At 37.3% G+C, this 21,587-nt stretch overlaps 2 protein-coding genes across 2 annotated transcripts in view; both read left to right on the top strand.

Annotated features, from left to right (window-relative positions):
* LOC124160735 overlaps positions 1-13,193 on the top strand; it is a 200,039-nt gene extending 186,846 nt beyond the window's left edge. The window contains exons 4-8 of the mRNA XM_046536730.1: positions 830-932; positions 3,907-4,068; positions 5,113-5,303; positions 9,292-9,500; positions 11,121-13,193. Coding sequence (XP_046392686.1) covers positions 830-932; positions 3,907-4,068; positions 5,113-5,303; positions 9,292-9,500; positions 11,121-11,284 — 829 coding nt within the window. The 3' untranslated portion in view covers positions 11,285-13,193. The remainder of the gene's footprint in view (positions 1-829; positions 933-3,906; positions 4,069-5,112; positions 5,304-9,291; positions 9,501-11,120) is intronic.
* Positions 13,194-18,784: 5,591 nt separating this feature from the next.
* On the top strand, positions 18,785-20,984 carry LOC124160885. The gene is made up of 4 exons (XM_046537002.1): positions 18,785-18,961; positions 19,074-19,188; positions 19,345-19,436; positions 20,476-20,984. The coding sequence occupies exons 1-4, from the start codon at positions 18,810-18,812 to the stop codon at positions 20,573-20,575; spliced, it is 459 nt and encodes a 152-aa protein (XP_046392958.1). The 5' UTR covers positions 18,785-18,809; the 3' UTR covers positions 20,576-20,984.
* Positions 20,985-21,587: the final 603 nt, after the last annotated feature.

Genomic DNA, 21,587 nt, shown 5'->3' on the forward strand with positions numbered 1-21,587 from the left:
GAATGCATAAATATTGTGTTAATCATGATTTTCACCAATTCATGCATAATTTTCATAATTATTTTCTTCTGCTCATGCTTCTCCTGTGAAATTTTTTTCAATGTGCATGTTTATGCCTCATTAATCTGATAAATTTAGGATTTGGATAGCTTTCTTAACTAATTTTCAATAATGTGTGGTGGAATAACAGTACTACACCATTGAATTCCTCGAGCGTGAATGAGTCATCAGCAAAAAATCTCTGTGTAATGTTTTCATCAAGAGTATAAAAATTTTACACAACACTTATTCATTACTGAAATTATCCCTAGTAAATAGCATCCCAAAGTGAGGGCAACAGGTGGGTCCACTAAAATAATGGCATCAATCACTATCAATTATTTTGTCATCAAAATAACACCGATTTCAGGGTATTATAACTCCACTTTTGTGAAAAATATCACCACTTTTGGCTTTAAAATAACCCCAACTTTTGCATGTCCCTAGTCCTTCATAAAAAAAAAAATTAATGGTAATTTTAATTTTCAATTAGTTATTATTAAAGTTATCGACTACATTTTTCCATTTTTAATAGATGTTTTGGTCACTGATTGTTTATCATAAAATTTTTAATATTTTTCCTAATTAATTTCCTTTTAAAATCTGCCTGATAAATTTTTTGAATAAAATATTTGAGTGAATAGTAGGTGGACCATGCATGATAGCATTCCATCAAAATTCTGACTCCTACCTCAAGAAAATGATAAATTTTTTTGGTAGCATCAGGATTTCCCAATGGTGATAATGTACATTATTTTCCTCGATGATACTGAATTAAATTTTTTTCTAGGTATGTGAAAGTCTACCTTCTCCCTGACAAGTCAAAGAGTGGGAAGAGGAAGACCAAAGTGAAGAAGCACACATTAAATCCAGTATTTGATGAAACACTGAAGGTGAGCTAATGCTATACAATTTGTACTTCCATGTTCAGGTTGGTATGCACATAAATATTGCCGTATCATCTGTTTTTAAATTGTTCCAGCATACATTGCATTTTCTGTAAGCTGTATTGCATCCTCCTTCATCAATGAATGCTTCAATTTATTTTTACTGCTAATTTGGGCTTCAATCAGGTCTCTGAGCTTAAGAAATATCTTAAGCTTTAATGGTTAGCTGAGAATTGATTAAATTCTTTACATTAACATTGCTAGGGGGAGTTAAAATGCTAATTTTTGTGAAATTAATTTTTTTTAAATTTTACCTTCCTAAATATAGTGGAAAGGGTTTTTTTTCTTTCTTTATTAATTCTTTCAAATTATTGCTTCCCTCACCTGAGAGCATTTTCCACTGGCAGCTGTAGTTGATTATCACATGACAGGGCTTGATTTTGTTGTGGTAGGGGTTGGTTTTTGCACTAAGTATGAGTTGTGTTCAGAAAATAATGGGAATTTTAGTTATGTATTTGAAAAAAATATTTATTTATTCATCTGCATTATTGTTTTTGCCTTCAAATAGTCCTCATTAAATACTGTACACTTGCATCAGCACTTATTCTAATCCTCAAAACACTTCTCAAACTCAATCTTTGTGATAGTCTTTGGTTTTGTCAGCGATTTCTTTTAATGTTATCTGTGCTTGTGAAATGACGACCCTTTAAGGTTCTCTTAAATTTTGGAAATAGGAAAAAGTCACAAGGAGTAATGTCGGGCAAATATGGAGGCTAGGGTATCGTTACAGCACTGTTTTTGGCCAAAAATTTGTAAACAAGCAATAAATTGTTGAGCCGAAAATCACCGAGCTCATAAAAACACGTCTAGCATTAGAGGCTACCACATACGAAGTAAACAATGAATACAGCTGAAAATTTTATCATTCTTCAGTGGCATGTTTTCCAGCATAATTCAAAAGATTTTGTTAATCAAACTCTCCAAGCTCACAAGAAATTAAGAAATTTGGTATTTTTGAACACACCTCATGATCACTCTTGCCACATTTTAATGTCCATATCATCGTCTTAATTCTATCACCTTCTTTGTATCCTCCTCTTTTTCACTTTCAATTACGCTACCTCATTAAAACCTTTATGTACATACACACAGCTGCTACAAGATAAATGGGAAATTAACATTTCCTATTTTCTCAGTTCCCAATGCCTATCATATACCCCTGAGGGATAATTAGCCATCCTTCCTTATGCATTGGTAAATCCAGTCTTTACTTTCTCAGGATAACTGCTGTAAGTCCGTTTCTTTACTGACCCATTATTCCAAACATTCACTCAATCCATTTTAACATGTACATGGTTGGTGTCTCATTCAAACATGGGCACACCCAGTGAATAGAAATTGCTCCCCTCATCCCCCGTTTCTAATTGTGGCCTTGCTATTCCCAATATCTTTCAGTTTTCTACCCACCTGCATTCCATATGCACACAGTTTATTCAAATATGTTGCATAAAATTTGCCATGTATTGATTACCCCTTTTTGGCCTGGAAATGTTGCCATTTTTATTTCTTTGGGTAGGGCAGTGGAAAGTTGGGGTTTGCATCAATTTTCTCCAAATCAGTTTCTGGGCTACTACCTCATTTTCCATCATAATATTGAAGCCCTCAAGCTCTCATGGAAGTGGCTGGTATTCATTTTGTATTCATCTATCAGTGAGTCACACTAGGGGCTGTGTATATTATGTCATAACTAATGTGATTAACTCAAAGGATATGAGTGTCCAAAGGTGCTATTTTTGGGAATTTATACTGCTTAAATTTCAGGAATAGAGAATCAATCATAGTAGAAAGGCTGGTAATGGAAATTTGTCATAAGTTAACACTCCTTGACAGTAACTAAGTAACTAAGAACATACTTTCGGAGTCGATGGGGGGGGGGGGGGTCTGGGGAAGACCCCCCACCACACAGGCAACCAGGAGTCCGGGGGTTTGTGACCAGTCAATATATAGTGTTTCATCTCACTGCCATGATATTGTAACATTTTAGTTAATATTCCACTTCTCTTACTTAACAAATGATTTTTATAACACTTTATAAAGAAATTTTACAATTTAAAACTCGTGAGCATAATCAACATCAACAAGCCGCCATGACTATTACAATCCCATTTGTACTATCCGTACTACCACTCACTGAACCACTGCCATGAACTGCACCAGTGGGGATCTTGAGTTCTGCCGTATCCCTTTCTCTCTCGTAGGCGCCTGCTTTTTCTCTGCGTCCTCTTCTTCTTTCTGCCGATCTTGAATTCTGCTGTATTTCTTCCTCCGGTCTCTCAATACACCACTACTTTAATTTTTCTCCCAATCTTTTATAACACGTCTATCTCTTCCTTCTCTCCATACACGACTCTCCGTTTTCTTTTCGCCTCCCTCACTACCATTATTGCCTCCCATTATTGCTTCCTCACTGTTGTGATTTAATCTAATCACTCGTTAAATCAATCACAAACTTTCAACGAAGTCCAATTTATTAACACATAAGACATATTACATACTCAGTCTTACAACGTACTGTGTCCGTGACGTACCGAGCGGTGACTACAACTGCTCACGACTCACTCTGCTCAGTCCCTGTGCGCCACAGGCGCTGGTGGCCAGTATGTGAAACACACCTTTGAGGCACTCACAACACTCACTACTATTGTTAATTTTAATTCATTTAAATAAACAACATGGCAGCTTGTTTACAATATTAACACATGATCTTTAACTTTAAGCAGATGAAGTTATTATACGTCAAAACTAGACAATAGTTTTTAAAATATTGTTTTTTATTTATGTGAGGCTTGGGGGGGTATCTATCCCCTCATCCCCCCATAGCTATGCCATTGCTCCTTGCGGTTGCATGCTGAGTGCTCTATGGATCTTTCCTTTTTTCTGTTCATATTTTATTTCTTTCTGCCATTTTATCTTATTCTAGTTCCACATTACACTGAATGGACTGGAAACAAGGACCCTTTGGCTGACGGTGTGGCACAGTGACATGTTCGGCAGGAATGACTTCTTGGGAGAAGTCATGATGTCCCTGGAGAACAAGGTGTTTGATGACCCATCACCAAAGTGGTATCCCTTACAGGAAAGAGTAAGTACTATGATAAATATCAACTTCATTTTACCAAATATGAATATGCATACTCCAAGTCAATTACTGTGAACACGTTCATTGACCAAAATTTGCTTCCTGGGGTGCTTGGAAGGGATGCAAGTTGCATATACTGATGTTTGTAACTTACGAAATGTCTTTCATAGGAACTTGGTAATTATGAACCTCCAGTTTTTTGGTCCTGCAAACTTTGTAATTACGAGAGACTATTGTAATGCATTTCAAGGGGTTTGCTTGGAGAGGGTGCCACCTAAGACTTCAGTATTTTTGGGATGTGAATACCTCACTCCCCGCATCCTACCACCTTAGACTGTTCAAAGAAGAATTTTTAGGGATTTTTTTATTTTTACATCCATGCATCCATGAAATTCATTATTTAAAACTGTGACTTTGGATCAGCATTATGATCACATTTTGGAATTATGTAGTTGGAATTCAGGAGGCTGAAAATCCTTTAGCCATTGAAAATTTAAATCTCTTCCAGTGTATACCAAGAACCTCCTTGTTCTATGTGGCTCAATCTGAAATTATTGAATGCTTGTACACACGAGTTTTAGAACTTAATATTTACTCCACGAATCAAAAATTAAACTTTTTGTGTGGTCCATTTCTTTTAATTTTCATGGCTATACAATGTGTCATCAATATTGTTTATTTAAAGTACCCAGTGATGCTATTCATCAAAATGCATAGTGGTGACCTTTGCATAAAAAGAAATGGAAAATACAAAAAGTATTACTTTAGATTAAAAATTTTGATCCACCACATCTCATTGCAGTTTGTTTTGATGCGTTTATGCCTAATGAACGTATCCAGAAATAAAGCTTCGTTGCCCTTTGCTATATCATTCTTATAGATTGAATAAATTTCTAATAATTTCTAAAGTGAAGTTCAAAAATATTGCTGCATTGAATGCTACCATTAAAATTTTATACGTTTTTAGATATTTTTTTATTTAATACGATTTAATTAAATGCGATTTTGGAAATAAATTTATGTCTTTTACCTCTTGTCTCTTCATAGACTGAGCCATTTGATGACTTACTGTGCTACAAAGGAGAGATGATTGTTGGACTGAAGTTTGTACCTCCTGATGTCACCAATTTGCACAAGAAAGGGCGAATGTCGAGGGGATCATTGCATGTCCTCGTCAAAGATGCGAAGAACCTATCGGCTGTCAAGGCAAATGGAACTTCTGATCCCTTCTGCAAAAGGTCAGTCCTTAATCTAATTGGTTTAAGGTTTAACAAATCTTGATGAAAGCGCACTAAGTGATAATATAAGTATGTGGCCGATCGAGGAGAACGCACAAAAATGGTACTAATAAAAACATAGACACACGTAAAAAAGGGACACTCACAAAGAAACGTTCAGACGTTTCAGCTGGTTGACCCGCTATCCTCAGTGCTGAAGGCGAACTGCTGCAGGCAGGGTAAGTTCCTCCAGAAGCCCTCCTTGGTGAAGTAGTGGGGGTGGAAGAAGGGGAAGGGGAGAGGGGGGAAGGGAGGGTAGGGTTTGTTTTGGCTGTTAATGGGCGATGTTTAGCCCGGGCATTTCAAACACCCTTTCAACCCAGATGTGGGCCATCTCCCTCGTCCTCCCCTCGATGATAGTTGCCCTCTCTGGCAAAACTTCAATGAAAGTTACTCCTCGATCGGCCACATACTTATATATACTTTACATCGTAATGGTGGGGACCAAAATTTGGGCAATTTGATGTATGGAGGTTCACTATAGAGAGGTTTTAGTGATATGCACCAATTTTTCATATCCTTTAGAAATGAAAGGCACTACTGTCTTTTATACCATTATATTTATGCATTTAAATAAACATTCATGCCTTAGTGAACATAAATTTATTATTAAATGACAACACAAATTAAGTGAGCGCTATCGTGTGATTTTTACCATGATTTGAGAGAAAATGATGTGATCTCTCTTAATTCAACAGTCACTTTAAATTATTAGGAATCTTTTTTTTTTATTTACTGTTAGGTATACTCTCATACAGAACAAAATGGCCTTAACTAATGGTTAACGTGAAAATTACAGAATATGAAAGGTGTAAAAGAAAAAAAAATAAGTGTGAAACATTTATCGCTGAAAATGTCATTCCATGTACGTAATCGCGGCTGCATTAATGGTCTCTGGTTGTCTTGGTACAATTTGCAGAGGTAGTTAGGCAGTCTCGGGGGTGTCTCCTTGGTATGATAAGTGGAGGTTTTACGATATAAAGAGGTTCACTATAAAGAGGTATATATATATAATATATATCATGGTAAATCTAAGCATCCTGGTAGCGCAACTGGTAGAGCACCTGGCCGGCAATCAGGAGGTTCTGGGTTCGAGTCCCAGTCAGGCCGCATTTTTACCCTCTGATTTCTGGCTTTTTCCATCTACCACAGCACCGTTGTCCTCGTCCTTTTCTATTACATGTTCCTATCCCTTTCTTTCCTTACCTGTGAATTCATTTGTGTCTATGCGCTTAAGGCATCGTGTGAATGAACGAAGTAGTGTATCGGCCATATTGGCTTATTTCACTTGGGCTCAGCGTGCCCTGAAACGCATGTTCCTGTCTCTTTCCTGCTATCGTGTGAGTGTGTATCTTTCCTTTCATCCTTGTGTCCTCGTCCATTCCTTCTGTTGGTGAGTGGTGAGCTGCCCCAGTGCCATCTATGTATTGGTTACTCTTGTGGGCCAAAGCAAAGGGAGTTTACTGTGTATAAACCCCCGCCGAAATCACGGTAAATCTAAGCGTCCTGGAAGCGCAACTGGTAGAGCACCTGGCCGTCAATCAGGAGGTTCTGGGTTCGAGTCGCAGTCAGGCCGCATTTTTACCCTCTGATTTCTGGCTTTTTCCATCTACCACAGCACCGTTGTCCTCGTCCTTTTTCTATTACATGTTCCTATCCCTTTCTTTCCTTACCTGTGAATTTATTTGTATATAGTGTTGGCTTCCCGCCCCATGGGCTCGGGTTCAAATCCCGGCGGTGGCTGAGAATTTTCAGAGATTTCAAGTTGGATCCTGGCTTGAATGTTGCGTGGAGGACATTCCAGGTGCAACACTCTGTCAGTTAGATGGGACGTTAAGTTGTGGTCCCCTTGGTGCCTTTTATTGAGAACAGGATAAAGCTGACGCTGGATTTCTCTTCACAGTTCCCCTTATGACATAGCACAAATGACCTCAGCTATTGGTTACCTCCTCCAAATACTATTCTAATCATTAATTATGTTACAATCTCTTATAGTGCTCTACTTTTTTGGTTTAATCTATTAGCTGAGAGTAGTTCTCTTAACCTCATTGGATCGACTATTTCTCAATTCCTAATATCCTGTTGTGTTTTAAATGCTAATTATTTTGTGTTAGAAAAAACTATGGCATCTTCAAAATTGTGGTAACCGTGGCATATTCAGTGCCAGTGTCTACTATGATGTGTTTAAAATATCTTTTGTGCTGAGAGAACAGCCTAAAATTTTTGTAAAAATCTCCTACTGCGTGACACAAATAATCAATGAGAATACTGTGGGACTAGCATTGCCTCTAAGAAATCCAGTCACTTGAAGACCATTGTTGTGTTTGCTTTCTAAAGTTTCTTCCTATGTTGCCTCCCTGATGGGTTTCCCTTTCCCTGCATGCACTGCAAAGATTTCCTCTCTAGAAAACTCAAAATTTGGAAACGTCAAGCTTAGACTATCTCTCCCAACGGCCATTCCCCAACATAGACATTTATAGAAAATTTTCTCCTAGTTCAAATAGTTATTATGAGGACCCCCAACCCATGCTTTGAATTTAGTCTCTCATTTAGATGATTATCCTAATTTAGTCTCTCATATAGATGATTATCCTTATATTTATTAGCAGTTTTATTCATTAGATATTCCTCATTTTTGCTACCCTTACGATTATTAGCAAGTGTCCAATGAATGTAATAAATACGTGTACCAAATTTACTCACTAATTAATTTACATAAAGAATCCTCTATTCCACTTGCCATGAGAAATCAAGAAAATTATTTTCAATGTAAGTATCATGAGTTATCATATAAATAAATAAAAATATTATATTGCATAGTATGAAGATATTTTTTAAAGAAAAATAAATATTTTTAGTCTGAACTTGAAGGCATAGAATTTCAATTTTTCTAGTTATCTCATGTTCACGTTTCATGATAGATTGTTCAGGTTTTCAAGGAGATTATTTGCCACACACCTATGTCAGACATGCTTATGTTCCCCACCCACAGAAAATGGATATTTCCCTCCAGTTTTGGGATTAGCTGAAAGTTGTACACCCCATGGCCATTATGAGTGAGATATTTGAAACTCACTGTAGAAGAGGAGTAACAGAACTTGCCGTGAAGTTTTTACAAATGGTTACCATGAATTAGTTATTTATTGTGACTCATAACATTAACCTAAAATTAATGTTTTCTAACTGCTGCTAGCTCTCATGTAACTTAAGGGAACTAGTATGGATTCCATCACTGCTCATGTGGCTGGTTTGAAATGGTCTTTTGGATGTCTCAAAGCAGGCATGCAGTTAGGAATTAAGGCCAGGGGGGTTTTAGGCACAACTAATATTGGGGGGTCTGAATACCCGCTAGGGTAAGCGGGAGGTGTGGATATCCCCTCCCAGAAAATTTTTAAGATAAATGGTTCTGCAACCTCTGTATTGGTTACCTCCTCCAAATACTATTCTAATAATTAATTATGTTACATCAGAAAGCCGTAATATAATGTAATGTATCACGGCTTTCTGAGGGATATTTTATTAATCCTCATACTAGTCTATAAGTAATATTAATCCAATTAAGTAAAATGGATTAAATTTAAAAAATTTCTCTGAGCTCTGGGGAGGGGGGTTTTATCCCCAAAAACTCTCCCTTGCTGCCACTGTCTCAAAGTCTCTACTAATGAATCAGAGAGGGCAAGTCAAGCTAGGGAAATATACCCTTTGAGTGCAATGAATATATATATTGAATTCTATACACAGAATACGTATATTCTTGCGGAACAGATCACCTTATTTTATTGGAAAATTACTGGGCTACTTTACATAGATATTTCTAATGATTTTCTGAAATATGTTTAAAGCTCCTTATAATTGTTCTGTCATTCATGCATCCATTAATTCCTGTAAAGTATTTGTCAAAACATTGCACTTTCTGCATTTATGCAATGCTTGTGTTTTCTCTTTGCAGTTACCTTCTACCTGATAAGGGCCGAAGCTCAAAACAAAAGACTGCAGTATGCCGAAGAACCATCAACCCTGTCTGGAACCATACATTTGTGTATGATGATGTCAGCCTACAGGAGTTGTCTGAGCGTAGCTTGGAACTTACAGTGTGGGATCATGATAGGCTAGCCAGCAATGAGTTCCTTGGTGGGCTGCGATTCAACCTTGGAGCAGGTAAGATTTTTATTATTGATATGTTTCAGTATTGTGATGTTATTAATACATTACCCTGTTTACATAACATTGATCCTTGTGTGTGACCTAATGTCCATGTACAAAAAACATCCCTTGAATACTTATCCTTGCTAATGTAACTTGTGGCTCCTAACTATGCCATATTATCTATGGTAAGAGTTGCTGTCGTAGACCTGAATGGAAAAAGAAAATGACTACTGACATTTAATAACTATTTTAATAGAAAAATCAAGTCAAATAAGCTCTAGCAAGATGGAGAAAGTTAAGCACTATACAATCGCGGAGATTGTCACCCTGCTCCACATTGATACCAGACTTTTTAACAGCATTGCAATTTTTTCCTCAATGTTCATTAGGTAAAAGAAAAATCGTAGCAGAGGTAATGAGTCCATTTCATAGAGTTATAGAATAAATGGTGTGACAATTTTTACTGGCTTGAAAAAGTTGAACGCTGAATAGGCATAAAAAATCACAGCATAATTGTAAATGCATGAAGCTGAATCTTACCACCCTGTTAACACATTGCGTACCGGGGTATTACCGGGGTTTAAATTCCTAGGAATGCCGATTCTGGGTGGAGGTGTTGAGATTGGAAATATGCCTTTGGTTTAAACATGGTTAAAAAGCTAATGTTTAGAATATAACTTTACCCAATCAAACGTTATGATGGACCAATTCATTATGAATAACGAACAACAACTGAAAACGTGCTAACGAATGCGTATTGTACGCTTTAAAATTGTTTAGGATGATGCGCCTAAATAACGAGAATCTTCGTCATCCATCCGGAACGTTCGGGAAAAAATAATGAGAATTCTCGCCATCCGTATGCAACGTGTTAAAAGGCTGAAATTTGCTCGCCAGAATAAGGCTGTCCCTTCTTAACTCAAGCATGCCCCAGTCAAACATCTAGTTTTGCTGTGCTGTTTTGAGTGCCTTGTTGAATGCAATGATAAGTACAAAACTCCATCGATCTGATTGGATTCTGAGCGGTGTCAATCCTGAGGTTGGTTACCATGAATTAGTTGTTTATTTTGCGTTGTAATATCAACCTAAAGTAATGTGTTCTAACTGCTACTGAATTCATAGCTCCTATGCAACTTATGGATACTAACATGGATTTCACCACTGCTCACACAGCCAGATTGAAATGTTACATGGTCTTTTGGTTTTTTTGCAAGTCTCTGTTAATGACTCAGAGAGGGGAAATCATAGGAGGGAAATTTATCCTTTGAGTGCCATGCAGAATCACCTATTTTAATTGGAAAATTATTGGGCTACTGTACAGAGATGCATTCCTTACGATTTTCTGAAATATGCTGGAAGCTCCTTGAAAAAGTTCCATGTATGCCTCTTTTCGCTTTTTTACCTTAGTCTTTTTTTGGTAAGTGCAGGCTAATGTCTAAGCCAGGTGTCTGTCTAACCTTTCTCTCCTGCCCTCTTGTATGCTGCAAATGATATGAGCAGTCAGTTGTCTCCTTCAAAATACCTCCCGGCATTGATTTGTATAACTTTGCACCTAATCGTTTGCGAGTGTAAAAAGCTGTTTGTTCATGCAATACTTTGAAAAGAGTTTATATTTGTTTTTTTTCCTGTCAGGCAAACACTATGGCAAAAATGTCGATTGGATGGATGCAACTGGTCGTGAGATGACACTGTGGCAGAGTATGCTGGAAAGGGCCAACTTCTGGGTCGAAGGAAATCTTACGCTTAGGCCAACCCTGGATCACCGTTCATCACCCTCATCAACCCTGGCTTCGTAGACTGAACACGAAAATCCCCCTCCCGGTGGGGAGTCTAAAAAATTCTCTCTTTCTCAACCAAAGCTCCATTGACACCTTAAGTGGTTGTCGCTTGTGATGCACGATTTCCTATGCCTGGAAAACCAAGGTGCATGCCTTTGAGGTGGCATGCTACCAATTGGTACGACTTGGGCAAGGGCAAAAAAAAAAGGTTGTTGAATTTTTTCACGCTCCGGTCCCTATATCTCGTGAGGTAACGAGAGGGCTTATGACCACTGGAGATGATATAGTCTCTCGTTGAGCGATACATTTTTCAGGAAGAACAAATATGAAGTCAAGAGATGAGGAGTAATTATTGTTGGTACAAATCACGACCTCTCTCCTTTGTCATTTCAAATCAATGTGGTGGTAACGAGGCTATTTGGTCGGATGAGCTCAGCTCATTTCAATGCCCAAATGAGCCGGAGAATTAAAGAGTACCTAATTATTTATTAATCTTTTTACTTCAATCAATTTTCACTTCCCTTCCCATGTAGATCATAGAACGTGGCCGTACTTATTTAAGAATATGCACAAATGGCATATTTTTACTTTTATACTTGCAAAAGAAACTTCTCTATCAATGAGCAATATGCCGAGATTTTACATTGATTTGGTACCTATACTTTTCATGATCCAGAACTTCAATAATTGTGATGAATGTGTCTCTGTCTAAAGTCAATCCTTTACCTTTCTAACCAAATTCAACTATTCTTTGAGACTGACAAGGGAATCATTCCAGTAATGAGTTAGTATTCTGTATAGAAATATTGCTGATTAGCGAAAGCTTTTTGGCAATACTCGTGGGCCCGAACGTTTTACAATTTGGTGTAAAATTATGAGCGTGAGCATTAGTTCCATGGAGCCAAAGTGATAACTTTGGATTGAGAACAATCTGTATTATAGCTGTATAATGTTGTGGATTAATTTCTTGTGTTTCTGGCTTGCCATTTTGTGAAATGTTTAAAAGAGAGGAAATTTTACTGTGTTATTTTATTTTAGCTTTGATCTCTTTAATGGCACAGTATTGCATGTGACTGAGGTGAGATAAGCAATATGAGTGTCACACTGCTAGGAGGAATTTCTGAAGGAAGCTTCCTGAAATATTTAATTTTTAAATGTTCCTAAGAGTGTGAAGTGAAAGTGATAGTGCGAATCAATGGTGTTCATCGTTAATAATGTCCATATTCAGTTGAAATATAAAAATCCATTGTGGTGATGATGTTTTCTACTTTGATGGATAAATGTGAAGACCTATGTTTTAAAACTTTCGGTGCCTATGTATTTTGCATGGGTGGATCACATATTTAGATGTGATCATATTTGATTCTAACGATTTCTTCTTGTTGCCATATCTGTGTCGAGAAGGATGTAGCTCTCCAATTTTTTTTCCTGAGACTTCATTGTTAAGTGCTGTGAGGTCTGAACTCTCTCACGCAATATGTGTTGGCAACTTGATATAATTAAGTGTACTTTAAAATCATCATGGTGCTGTCTGCAGATCCCCTGCAGTATTTACATAGGTATGTAGATTTTCACAACATCTGTAAATGTCAGTTACACTGTATGGTGAAAAATTCTCCAAGAATTGTGATTGGGGGTAGAATCTGGAGGAAGCACAGCGTTGGTGAATCTTAAGGACCACCGTGAGCATTTTATGCCCCTATTATTCTGTGCTTTTTATGCTGCATTCCAGTTTATTTTGCTACATTTTGTGCTTATTAATGTGTGAACAGATTTTTTTTGTTAATTAATATGTGAAATGTTTTGGGATAGGAAGGGCTAGAGCTATCATCAACTGCAAAGTCATCATAGATAAAAAATGGGCCTAGCGTACCATATTTTATGACTTCAAATGTATATTACCATTAAAAATGTTTAATTAAATTTCCATGCTGTGACTTCTTATTTTTTCCCCATGAAGTACATAATACCTTCTCAGCAAGGGTACAGCTAGGAATTAAGGCTAGGGGGGGTTACAGGCGCAACTAATACTGGGGTGCTTGTGGTATTGCATACCCACCAGGGTAAGCAGGAGGTGAGGAGGCCTCCCGCCGGAAAAAAAAATTAAGATAAACGGTTCAAAATGGTGATTTTTACGGCCTTCTGAGGGATATTTTATTGATCCTCACTCTATTCTATAAGCAATATTAATCCAAACAAGTAAAATGGATGTAACTTAAAAATTTCTGTGAGCTCTGGGGGGGTTTTATCCCCCAAAACCCCCCTTGCTGCGCCACTGCTTCTCAGGTCAAGAAATGATTAACACAATTGAGACTGGATTTTTTTCGGAACTTATCCCTGTGGCCGGATATTTTTCTTAATGATTGTAATGTCCCGCTTCTTGAAGTTGCGGTGGTCGTATTTTACATAGGTGGTGTCTGGAAGCAAATAATCACTCATAAATATTTAAAGTCTTTACCCAAAATATAATTGATAATTTCAGACTTAACTGTGTGAAACATTTCCATTATGGAAAATGAAAGAACAAAATATGTTAGGTTCACTAATATATTTGAAAAAGTATGACCCGATGATGTAACTATGTATGTTATGTAACTTTATAAAGGCACAATCCAGGTTTCATAACATAATTATGTTGTCACCTGATGATGTAACTTACATGTGCTTACCAAGTGGGGGGCTGGAGAGGAAACCTTCCCCCCCCAAGAAATGAAAATAAATTTACTTCAGAACGAAAGCTTTGAAAAAATTTCTTTTGAAGAAAAATGATATCAGTAGAAGACATGGAACTAAAATAAAAATAATTACTTTTTTCAAGCTAGTAATTTCATAATCTAATTAAGCGCTGTCAATTTTCTTAAAATTTTGGTGTCATTAGCCTTTTCTGTGCTAAAATATTACAACTTGAACAACCACGGCTTGCCCCCTCCCCTAGCTTTGATACTGGGTACACATAGGATCAAAGCTAGGGGAGGGGGCACTTACCTGATGATGTAACTATGTTATGCTGCCTGGGTCGTGCGTTTTCAAATAAATTAGTGAACCTGACAAATATTATTCTTTTACTTTCCTTACTTAAAGTTATTGCCATTCAAAATCCAAATTGGAAATCAATTCAGTGAATAAACATCAAGCAGTGAGTTTGTACATCTAGAATAGCCAAAAATTAAGATATCACCAATGTCTTGGCAAGGAGAGTAACTGCCGGTGATGGCACGTGTGGATATCAAGGCACTTTAATAGCATGCACCATATGGCTCGCACTTAGGGCTTTTGCACACTAAGCCACCATGGAAGCGCCACCATGAAAGTCATTGAGCTATATGTACAACAGCACACTGGGCCACTGTAGTGACTTGGTCGCGCTCCTGGAAGCGCGGCCAAAATTGCGGTGGCCAGAGCCCCCGACTTTGCTCGCCACCACGAACGCGCCACCAGCCGAAAAGCATTGAATCATAGGGAGTACTGCACACTAGTGCTACTCTGTGGCGATACCAGTAGTTTTGTATGTTTTTTTTTCTCCAGTGTAACTTGTGATCATGGCGAGGCTTGACGTGGAACGCTTTATCTTAGAAGTGCAAACCATGCCAGCGTTGTGGGACATGAGTTGTGAAGTGTACTCAGACAGAGATGTAAAGCGTAAAAATGGGTGTATCCAGTATTTTCTCCTTGTTTTTTTCCTTTTATTCCGCAAGTAAAAAACAAAAGCAAACCCACAAGCTAATTCCACATCCACCACGATTAATAGGATATGGTAAACTAAGCAAGCGTGGTGGCTGATGAAGTGGCTCACCACTCAACGTTACTCGCCACCAAACGCGCTTCCAAAGTGGTGTTTCCATGGTGGCATCACTATGGTGGCCTAGTGTGCAAAGGCCCATAGACTCCCACTGACTGCACCGTCAGTGAAAGGCTATAGAGTTACCAATAGTCAATAACTGACCAATGATGGACTGGTGTGCCCCTGTGACTGACTGACCACAGACAAGTGACAACTATTAGTGATTAGTGAGATGCCTCTCCACTTTGCCATTATATAAGAAAGGTGAAACCAGGATGTTTTCCACAGAGAAGAGAGGGAAGAAGACAGTTTGCCGCACAGCTCAAAAGTGAAAGGTACAGTTCCCAATGGGTAGTTAGACTTAGCTAGCTATTCTGAGATACCACAAAACAACGCACATATCGATGGCTAAGTTCTAACAACACGTACGTATCTAAAAATTTGGCTTTTTAGATGGGTATCTTAAACAAAGTGTAATGTCAACATTTAAAAAAATATAATTCAAGCAGAAAACAACTCTTTGTTTGAAAATATATGCTTCGTTTTCAGTTTTCATGAATTTTTGGTTTTAAATTTCAGTGTACAAATTAAAAATATGAATAGCTTCTTTTGCTCTCATGAAAAGTTGCAATTTTTGAGATGCGTATACTGTTAGAACTTAGCCATCAATATGCATATTTTGGGAAAAAGAATTCTTCCATTATTACTCTAGCTTGGTTTTTTGCAGCCAACTGTAATTGATTTACTTACTCAGTAATTTACGAAGGCAATCACATACTCGGTCTTCTGATGTAATCAGTGCTCAGACCTAGAAGTTAAGATCTATCATTATGGGTGGCATATAAAGGCAGAATGTAGAAAACATGAGTTTACTTGTGACCCATCCTCAATGTGTTAATTTGACGTGTGGTGACTCGGTAAGTATTGTGCTGCCTATCAAAGAGTCTCCGGTTCAAATCCCGTGAAAAGCTTTTGAGAAACCTTGAATTTAACCCTTGAAGTGTGAGGTGGTTCTCGGAAAGGAACTGACCTCCCTCCCTTGAATTTTTTAATTTCATATGCCCACACACAGCTTAGTTAAGGGTAGGCTCTACCCTCACCTATATTCGTAGCGACCCACTTGGCTGAATCTGCGGAAAGTGAAATATTGAAATGATTTCGTGATGTCATAAGATGGGTTGAGGAAATTTATCCCTTTTTACAGTAAACCTTATTCAAATTACAGGTAGAACACTCGTCAATTTTCTGGTTCTGTAACTTTACAACTAATGATAAAATAAAAATATGAATAATTTTTTAGTTTTCTTTCATATTTTTATGTAAAAAATTATGTATTGAAAAAGGTTGGAAATCGAAGATGGAATTTATCCCAAAATTAGGATATACTGATAGTTTGTTGTCATTACAAATTTGCCAGGAAATCGTACATTACAACAAAATAGCCATATTTTTCCTTTGGATCACGGTGAAAATTAAATGAATATTTCGCTATTTGGCATTGTTATGAAGGTTAACTACAATAAATGAAAAATGGGTTATCAGAGCATAGGTGCCCCTAGGTCACTGGTATCCTCAGATTCAAAGCAGCGGAGCCTCGGAGCACAAAAACCTCTAAGTCGAAGATGGCTCAAGAAAAGGAACTGATGTATTGTAAGTACATGCCTCAAGAAAAACATTTTCTGGGGTGGCTGAGGACCCCAAATCACACCATCCACCACTCCCCAAAATTTATGACATTCAAATTTAGCAGATGTTTGCTTAAGGGACGTCAGCTTTGCTCTAAAAAGGATATTTTTCAAGCCAGCTATCAGTGTCATATGTATTGGCAGGAGGTATGCTCGTAAATGGTGTCATTAGACTTTGTTTACGTTATTCCTCGCAACTTTCGTGCTTGTTGACTGCCTATTGAACGGATGTCTTATTGTTCCTCTCCCCGACGGCTAAATAGTCGTAATGCACCCCCTCCCATTATCCACCTTCTTTGTACACCACCCACACCCAAAGGGAAACAGAGCATTGAGAAGAATGGTACGTAGTCGTCCTCAAACAGCATCGGCTCGAGTTAAGTTGGGCAACTTACAGGCTTTATCAATACTTAAGTCATATTAGCTAATTATCCCTGAAACAGGTGGATTTAGTTAATTGCCAATACAGAATTGCAAGTAACTTTTAATTAAACTCCATATATACCATAATTCTACCTGATAAAGCTTGAAGAAACTCTCGGATAGCTTTCAGGCACTAATCAATTTTTGGGCATTGCTTTGAAGTTAGTGATACAAAAACACTACCTTTAAATTACCAGTTATTCATTTTTTCTGAAATTAAGGGAGAGGAGATTTCTCCCACTCGTTTCTATATCCGACACTGGGTACTGTGTGTTGTGTATGATAAGGTTGCTGTCACTAAACTCTGGCATTTGCCATCCCTTGTGTGGTCACGCTACAAAATATTAGTCTTGGGTAAGTGGCAGTTGGTGAAAGGAAGGGGTCATATACGTCGTGCTGCTGGATTTAAGTAATTTGCCGTCATTATTGTGGGGACAGACACAATTGAAAAATCATCTTGAAGTGAATTTACTTTGATATCTTCCTTTAAAAGGGTAGTTTCCTTCATCAAAGAAAACGAAAGTCATTGATTGCGATTCGTTACCCACCATTACTGTATTCATAATATACAAATTATTTCGTTTTAGAAATACCGGTTTAGACGAATGATAATGTTCAATTTTATCCTCATTTGAAAAGGGCCAGATTGGCGCCCATGTGATGCCACTCCACGTGACGTCACAGGGACCTAGTTTCTATACGAGAAGATAGGAGTAGTACGTCGTCTGAGGTTACCAATGCCTGCATGAGGCGCAGAGCTCAGGGAAATATGTCTTAATAATCACTTATTAAAACTGGCTAAGGTCGGAAAGTTTTCTTCGTTTGATAAGGTATTAATAATCCTTATTTATGCCAAGCGCTACCAGCCAGCAGGGTACTCAGCTACCCGCTAGCAGCCTGCGTCGTATCAGCGCTCAACTCGCCTCAAGGTCACCTCACAAGGCGGCAGCGGGAACCATAAATACGTCACACGGAGAGATTTCCCGACATTCATACTTACGCGTCGAGTTTTCGCGCGCTAGAAAATTTTCACTTTTCATTTATTCGCGAAAAATAGATATCGTCATTTAAAAATCTAAAAGCGTGAAATACGTACTCCAGGAGTAATAATCTTTCGATTTAGGCAGTAAAAAAATAATAGGAAACCACCCTATTATTGAACCTAAGCATTTGAGAGTGAACAAAATGGAAAATATTTTCATATGCACTCCGCTATTATGCCCTAAATATTATTCGTTAAAATGTTATTGTTATGCTAGCTATGATATAAGGCTAAAATGAAGAAATAATTATCGGAAAAATCTAGTCTTATCATAGTTTTAATACTTTGTCTGCGGCATTCGACGTATACGATGTATTTTTTTTTTAACTTCACCGCAAAGTTAGACTTCATTTTTTTCAAAGCGTTTTTCCTAGGGCCGTGGAAATCTACAATAGATCCATAAAAAAATAAATTTCATCGCACTAATATATAATGTGTGTATTTTTTTATAAACTGCATCAATTCAGATAATTTAGTCAAACCCATTGACGAAGTAAAGCGTTGAAAAAGTTGGCGCCGGTCAACAATGAAGGAGCGCTACCAAACGCGCCTTAGCAACTAATCGTTGAATCAGTTAGCAACCGCTATTTCATGTAACAGCTAATCGAAAGAATGACGGCGGATAAGGGTGAGGAAAGTGCATCGGCGAAAATGAATGGACAATATCCCCATAAGCAGCTAAAGCTCATTTTCCTGTTGACTTTTCCAATTATAACGGAATACCCAAAATGGCTTATTCAGCGAATACTTAGGATCAAGAAAAAGTGAGTTCCTCAGAATGAATTCAATAATTGAGATAATTGCGTGTTTTAAAATTATAAGATTTGCTTATGTTTTGTCCTGTTCCTGTTTACATTTTTTCCCTTAAAATACTAGGTTGTACTACGTGATCCGTCTCCTAGTATTTCAAGCAATGATATTCTACGATTTCTTCACCGGAAACGATGGTGATGTGCGCCTGGTGACGAAAAGGACCTCTTTCAAATTAGAAGTGATTATTTTTTTTCGCATTTTTCAATATCTATACTGTACTTACGGAATTTATATTATTACAGATGACAATTCACGTTTCGGGTGAAGAGATTAAATAATAAAAAAGGTGTATGATTTTTTCCAGAGTAATAAGACATTCATTTTATGTTTGCAGGCAAAACTAAATGATGATGTTCCATTCGTTAAATACCGTCGGCTGAACGTCACTGAGTATATTTTAATCTTATCCGAGAAGGGCACCCGAAGGTAAGCTATGAGTTTTATCACATTAAAAAATAATAAGTATCACCGAAAATCATGATTAAAAATATATTTTTGAAAAAAATGTCTGTGTGTCCGGTTTTGGTGTATCTTGTTTGAGAGGAACTCGTCGATTTATGATTCCGGGACTTTACATGGATTTCAGAATAGTAAATTGCCATTAGTAATTACCTCTGCTATCATAGTAAATCACCCCTGAAATTGTTCCATTTAATTAACCCCTTGCGCTGTAATGACGAGTCTATCTCGTCATGAACGTGCGATGCCAAACCGCGCAATTGACGAGTGTATCTCGTCATCGGATTTTCATAAGTTTAGCGCTATTTTGAGGAGCAATATAATTATTTTGAAACCTTAACAATGTTAAAACATTCATAGTATACTAAAATAATTTATTTTTCATGAAACATGATGCATTGGAAGGATTAAAATGATTTTATGCGAGTTGCGATAGCTGTATGTTCTTCATGTTTAATAATCACATTTTATTTCGCGGATTTACGTCGATTACAAATTACAAAATATCATTTCATAACCTACCATTTGTAAAAGAACCACAGAAAAATAAATAGAGAATAGGAGCAGGATATTCAGAATATTAATCGAAGTGGAAGGGGTTAATTGCCAGTAATTATTACTTTAGTTGATACGCTTGAATTTCACCAAAATGAGCGTAAAGAAATCTCTAAATGGCTTTTATATACATATTCATATATTATTCTTGGAAATTTATTCTGAAGCTGGTGAAATAAAAACTTTCACCTTGAGCCCACTCAGAATGATCAGTTTTTACAAAAATTACGGTAGGGGCAGGGATACTTCTTAATCTGCTGGTTAGAGTGTCTTGAATGCGGTAAGGTAGCTCTCACTAAAGAGTCGCATTTTCCATACCTTGTTTGGTCACGCCACCAAGTAATAGCCTTGGTTGGGTGGCTGCGGTAAATAATAATAAATATCCAGGTTTTTTTTCACCAATTTCCAGTCTTTCCTATCCTTTAAATATGACGTTCTGTTTTTCCCTCAGGCAAGACAGCGACTTTTCTCACCCCGTAAAACACAAGAAACCTGAAAATGTGATGAATTATTCAAAAACAAGAAGCGGATTAATATACAACCGCCAATGAGGAGATGTCACCGAAGAAGTACGAGTACAATGTGGTCAAGGAACGTTGGAAATTGTGATATGAAGGTTTTTTTGGCTAATACTCTTCATTTTAAAATTCTCTAGGCAACCAGAAGAAAAAAAAGTTGTTGTTGTACAAAATCTTTATGAAAATTATGTTGTTGTCTGTTCGTTAAAATTGTCTCTGTTATTTTAAATTATTTGAGTCGCAGAAGTGATATAACTTGGACCAATGATGCTGCCTACTTGTTTTATAATGAAGAGCATAATACCTGATTTCATTAATGTATTGATCGGGTCCATTTTAATCTAAATTATGTCACACACAACTGTATTTATGATTTTTTATTTGAACTTTAATCGCAGTTTAGATGAATGGTTAATAAAATTGGATGTAGTGTGTTCAACAACTTTGACTCCTTATTTTCAATGACCTAGTTTTCCTCCACGGAAATATAGCCTCATACTTGGGACGTGAAATTTCAGGCGGTCAAATGGGGCGGATTTATGTTAAGTACAGTGGCGCACAGGGGGGATGTGGGGATAGATCCCCCCCACAGCCTCAGAGAAATAAAAAAAATATTTAAAAATATTGTCTAGTTTTGACATGTAATAATCTGCTGAAAGTTAAATTTATAGTGCTAAAATTATGTGAAATGTATTTTCAGGCGCGTAATTTTTCAAAAATTTTACCAGATTTTGCCTGGGGAGGGGGGAGGTTTCCATCCCATCCCCCCCCCCCCATGCATACTCCTAATTACGCCACTGATTAGGGTAAATATAAAACTTAAGCAATATTATCTCGCAGTTTTCCGTGTTCTTCTTGATTAGATGATCTTTCTATCTTTCGGGTTCTAGCCGCGTTGTTTTTCACAGGGTGACAATAGTTTCGCCGGGATTGAAGCCATGGATATCGCATTATTCCACAAAATTAAGCCTTAAACGATTTTATAATTTCAACACTTTTCATAATCGAAAAAACTTCGTTTGTTAAAGAAATATGTTGTAAATTA

The sequence above is a fragment of the Ischnura elegans genome, chromosome 6, assembly GCF_921293095.1.
Source record: "Ischnura elegans chromosome 6, ioIscEleg1.1, whole genome shotgun sequence".
In the NCBI taxonomy this organism is placed as follows: Eukaryota; Metazoa; Arthropoda; class Insecta; order Odonata; family Coenagrionidae; genus Ischnura; species Ischnura elegans.

What these genes read in the sequence shown, in the direction of transcription:
- LOC124160885 (XM_046537002.1), top strand. Translation starts at nt 18,810, where the DNA reads ATGACGGCGGATAAGGGTGAGGAAAGTGCATCGGCGAAAATGAATGGA. An exon ending in ATACTTAGGATCAAGAAAAA is followed by an intron (nt 18,962 to 19,073) that starts GTGAGTTCCTCA and finishes TTAAAATACTAG; the next exon opens with GTTGTACTACGTGATCCGTC. An exon ending in TCCGAGAAGGGCACCCGAAG is followed by an intron (nt 19,437 to 20,475) that starts GTAAGCTATGAG and finishes TTTTTCCCTCAG; the next exon opens with GCAAGACAGCGACTTTTCTC.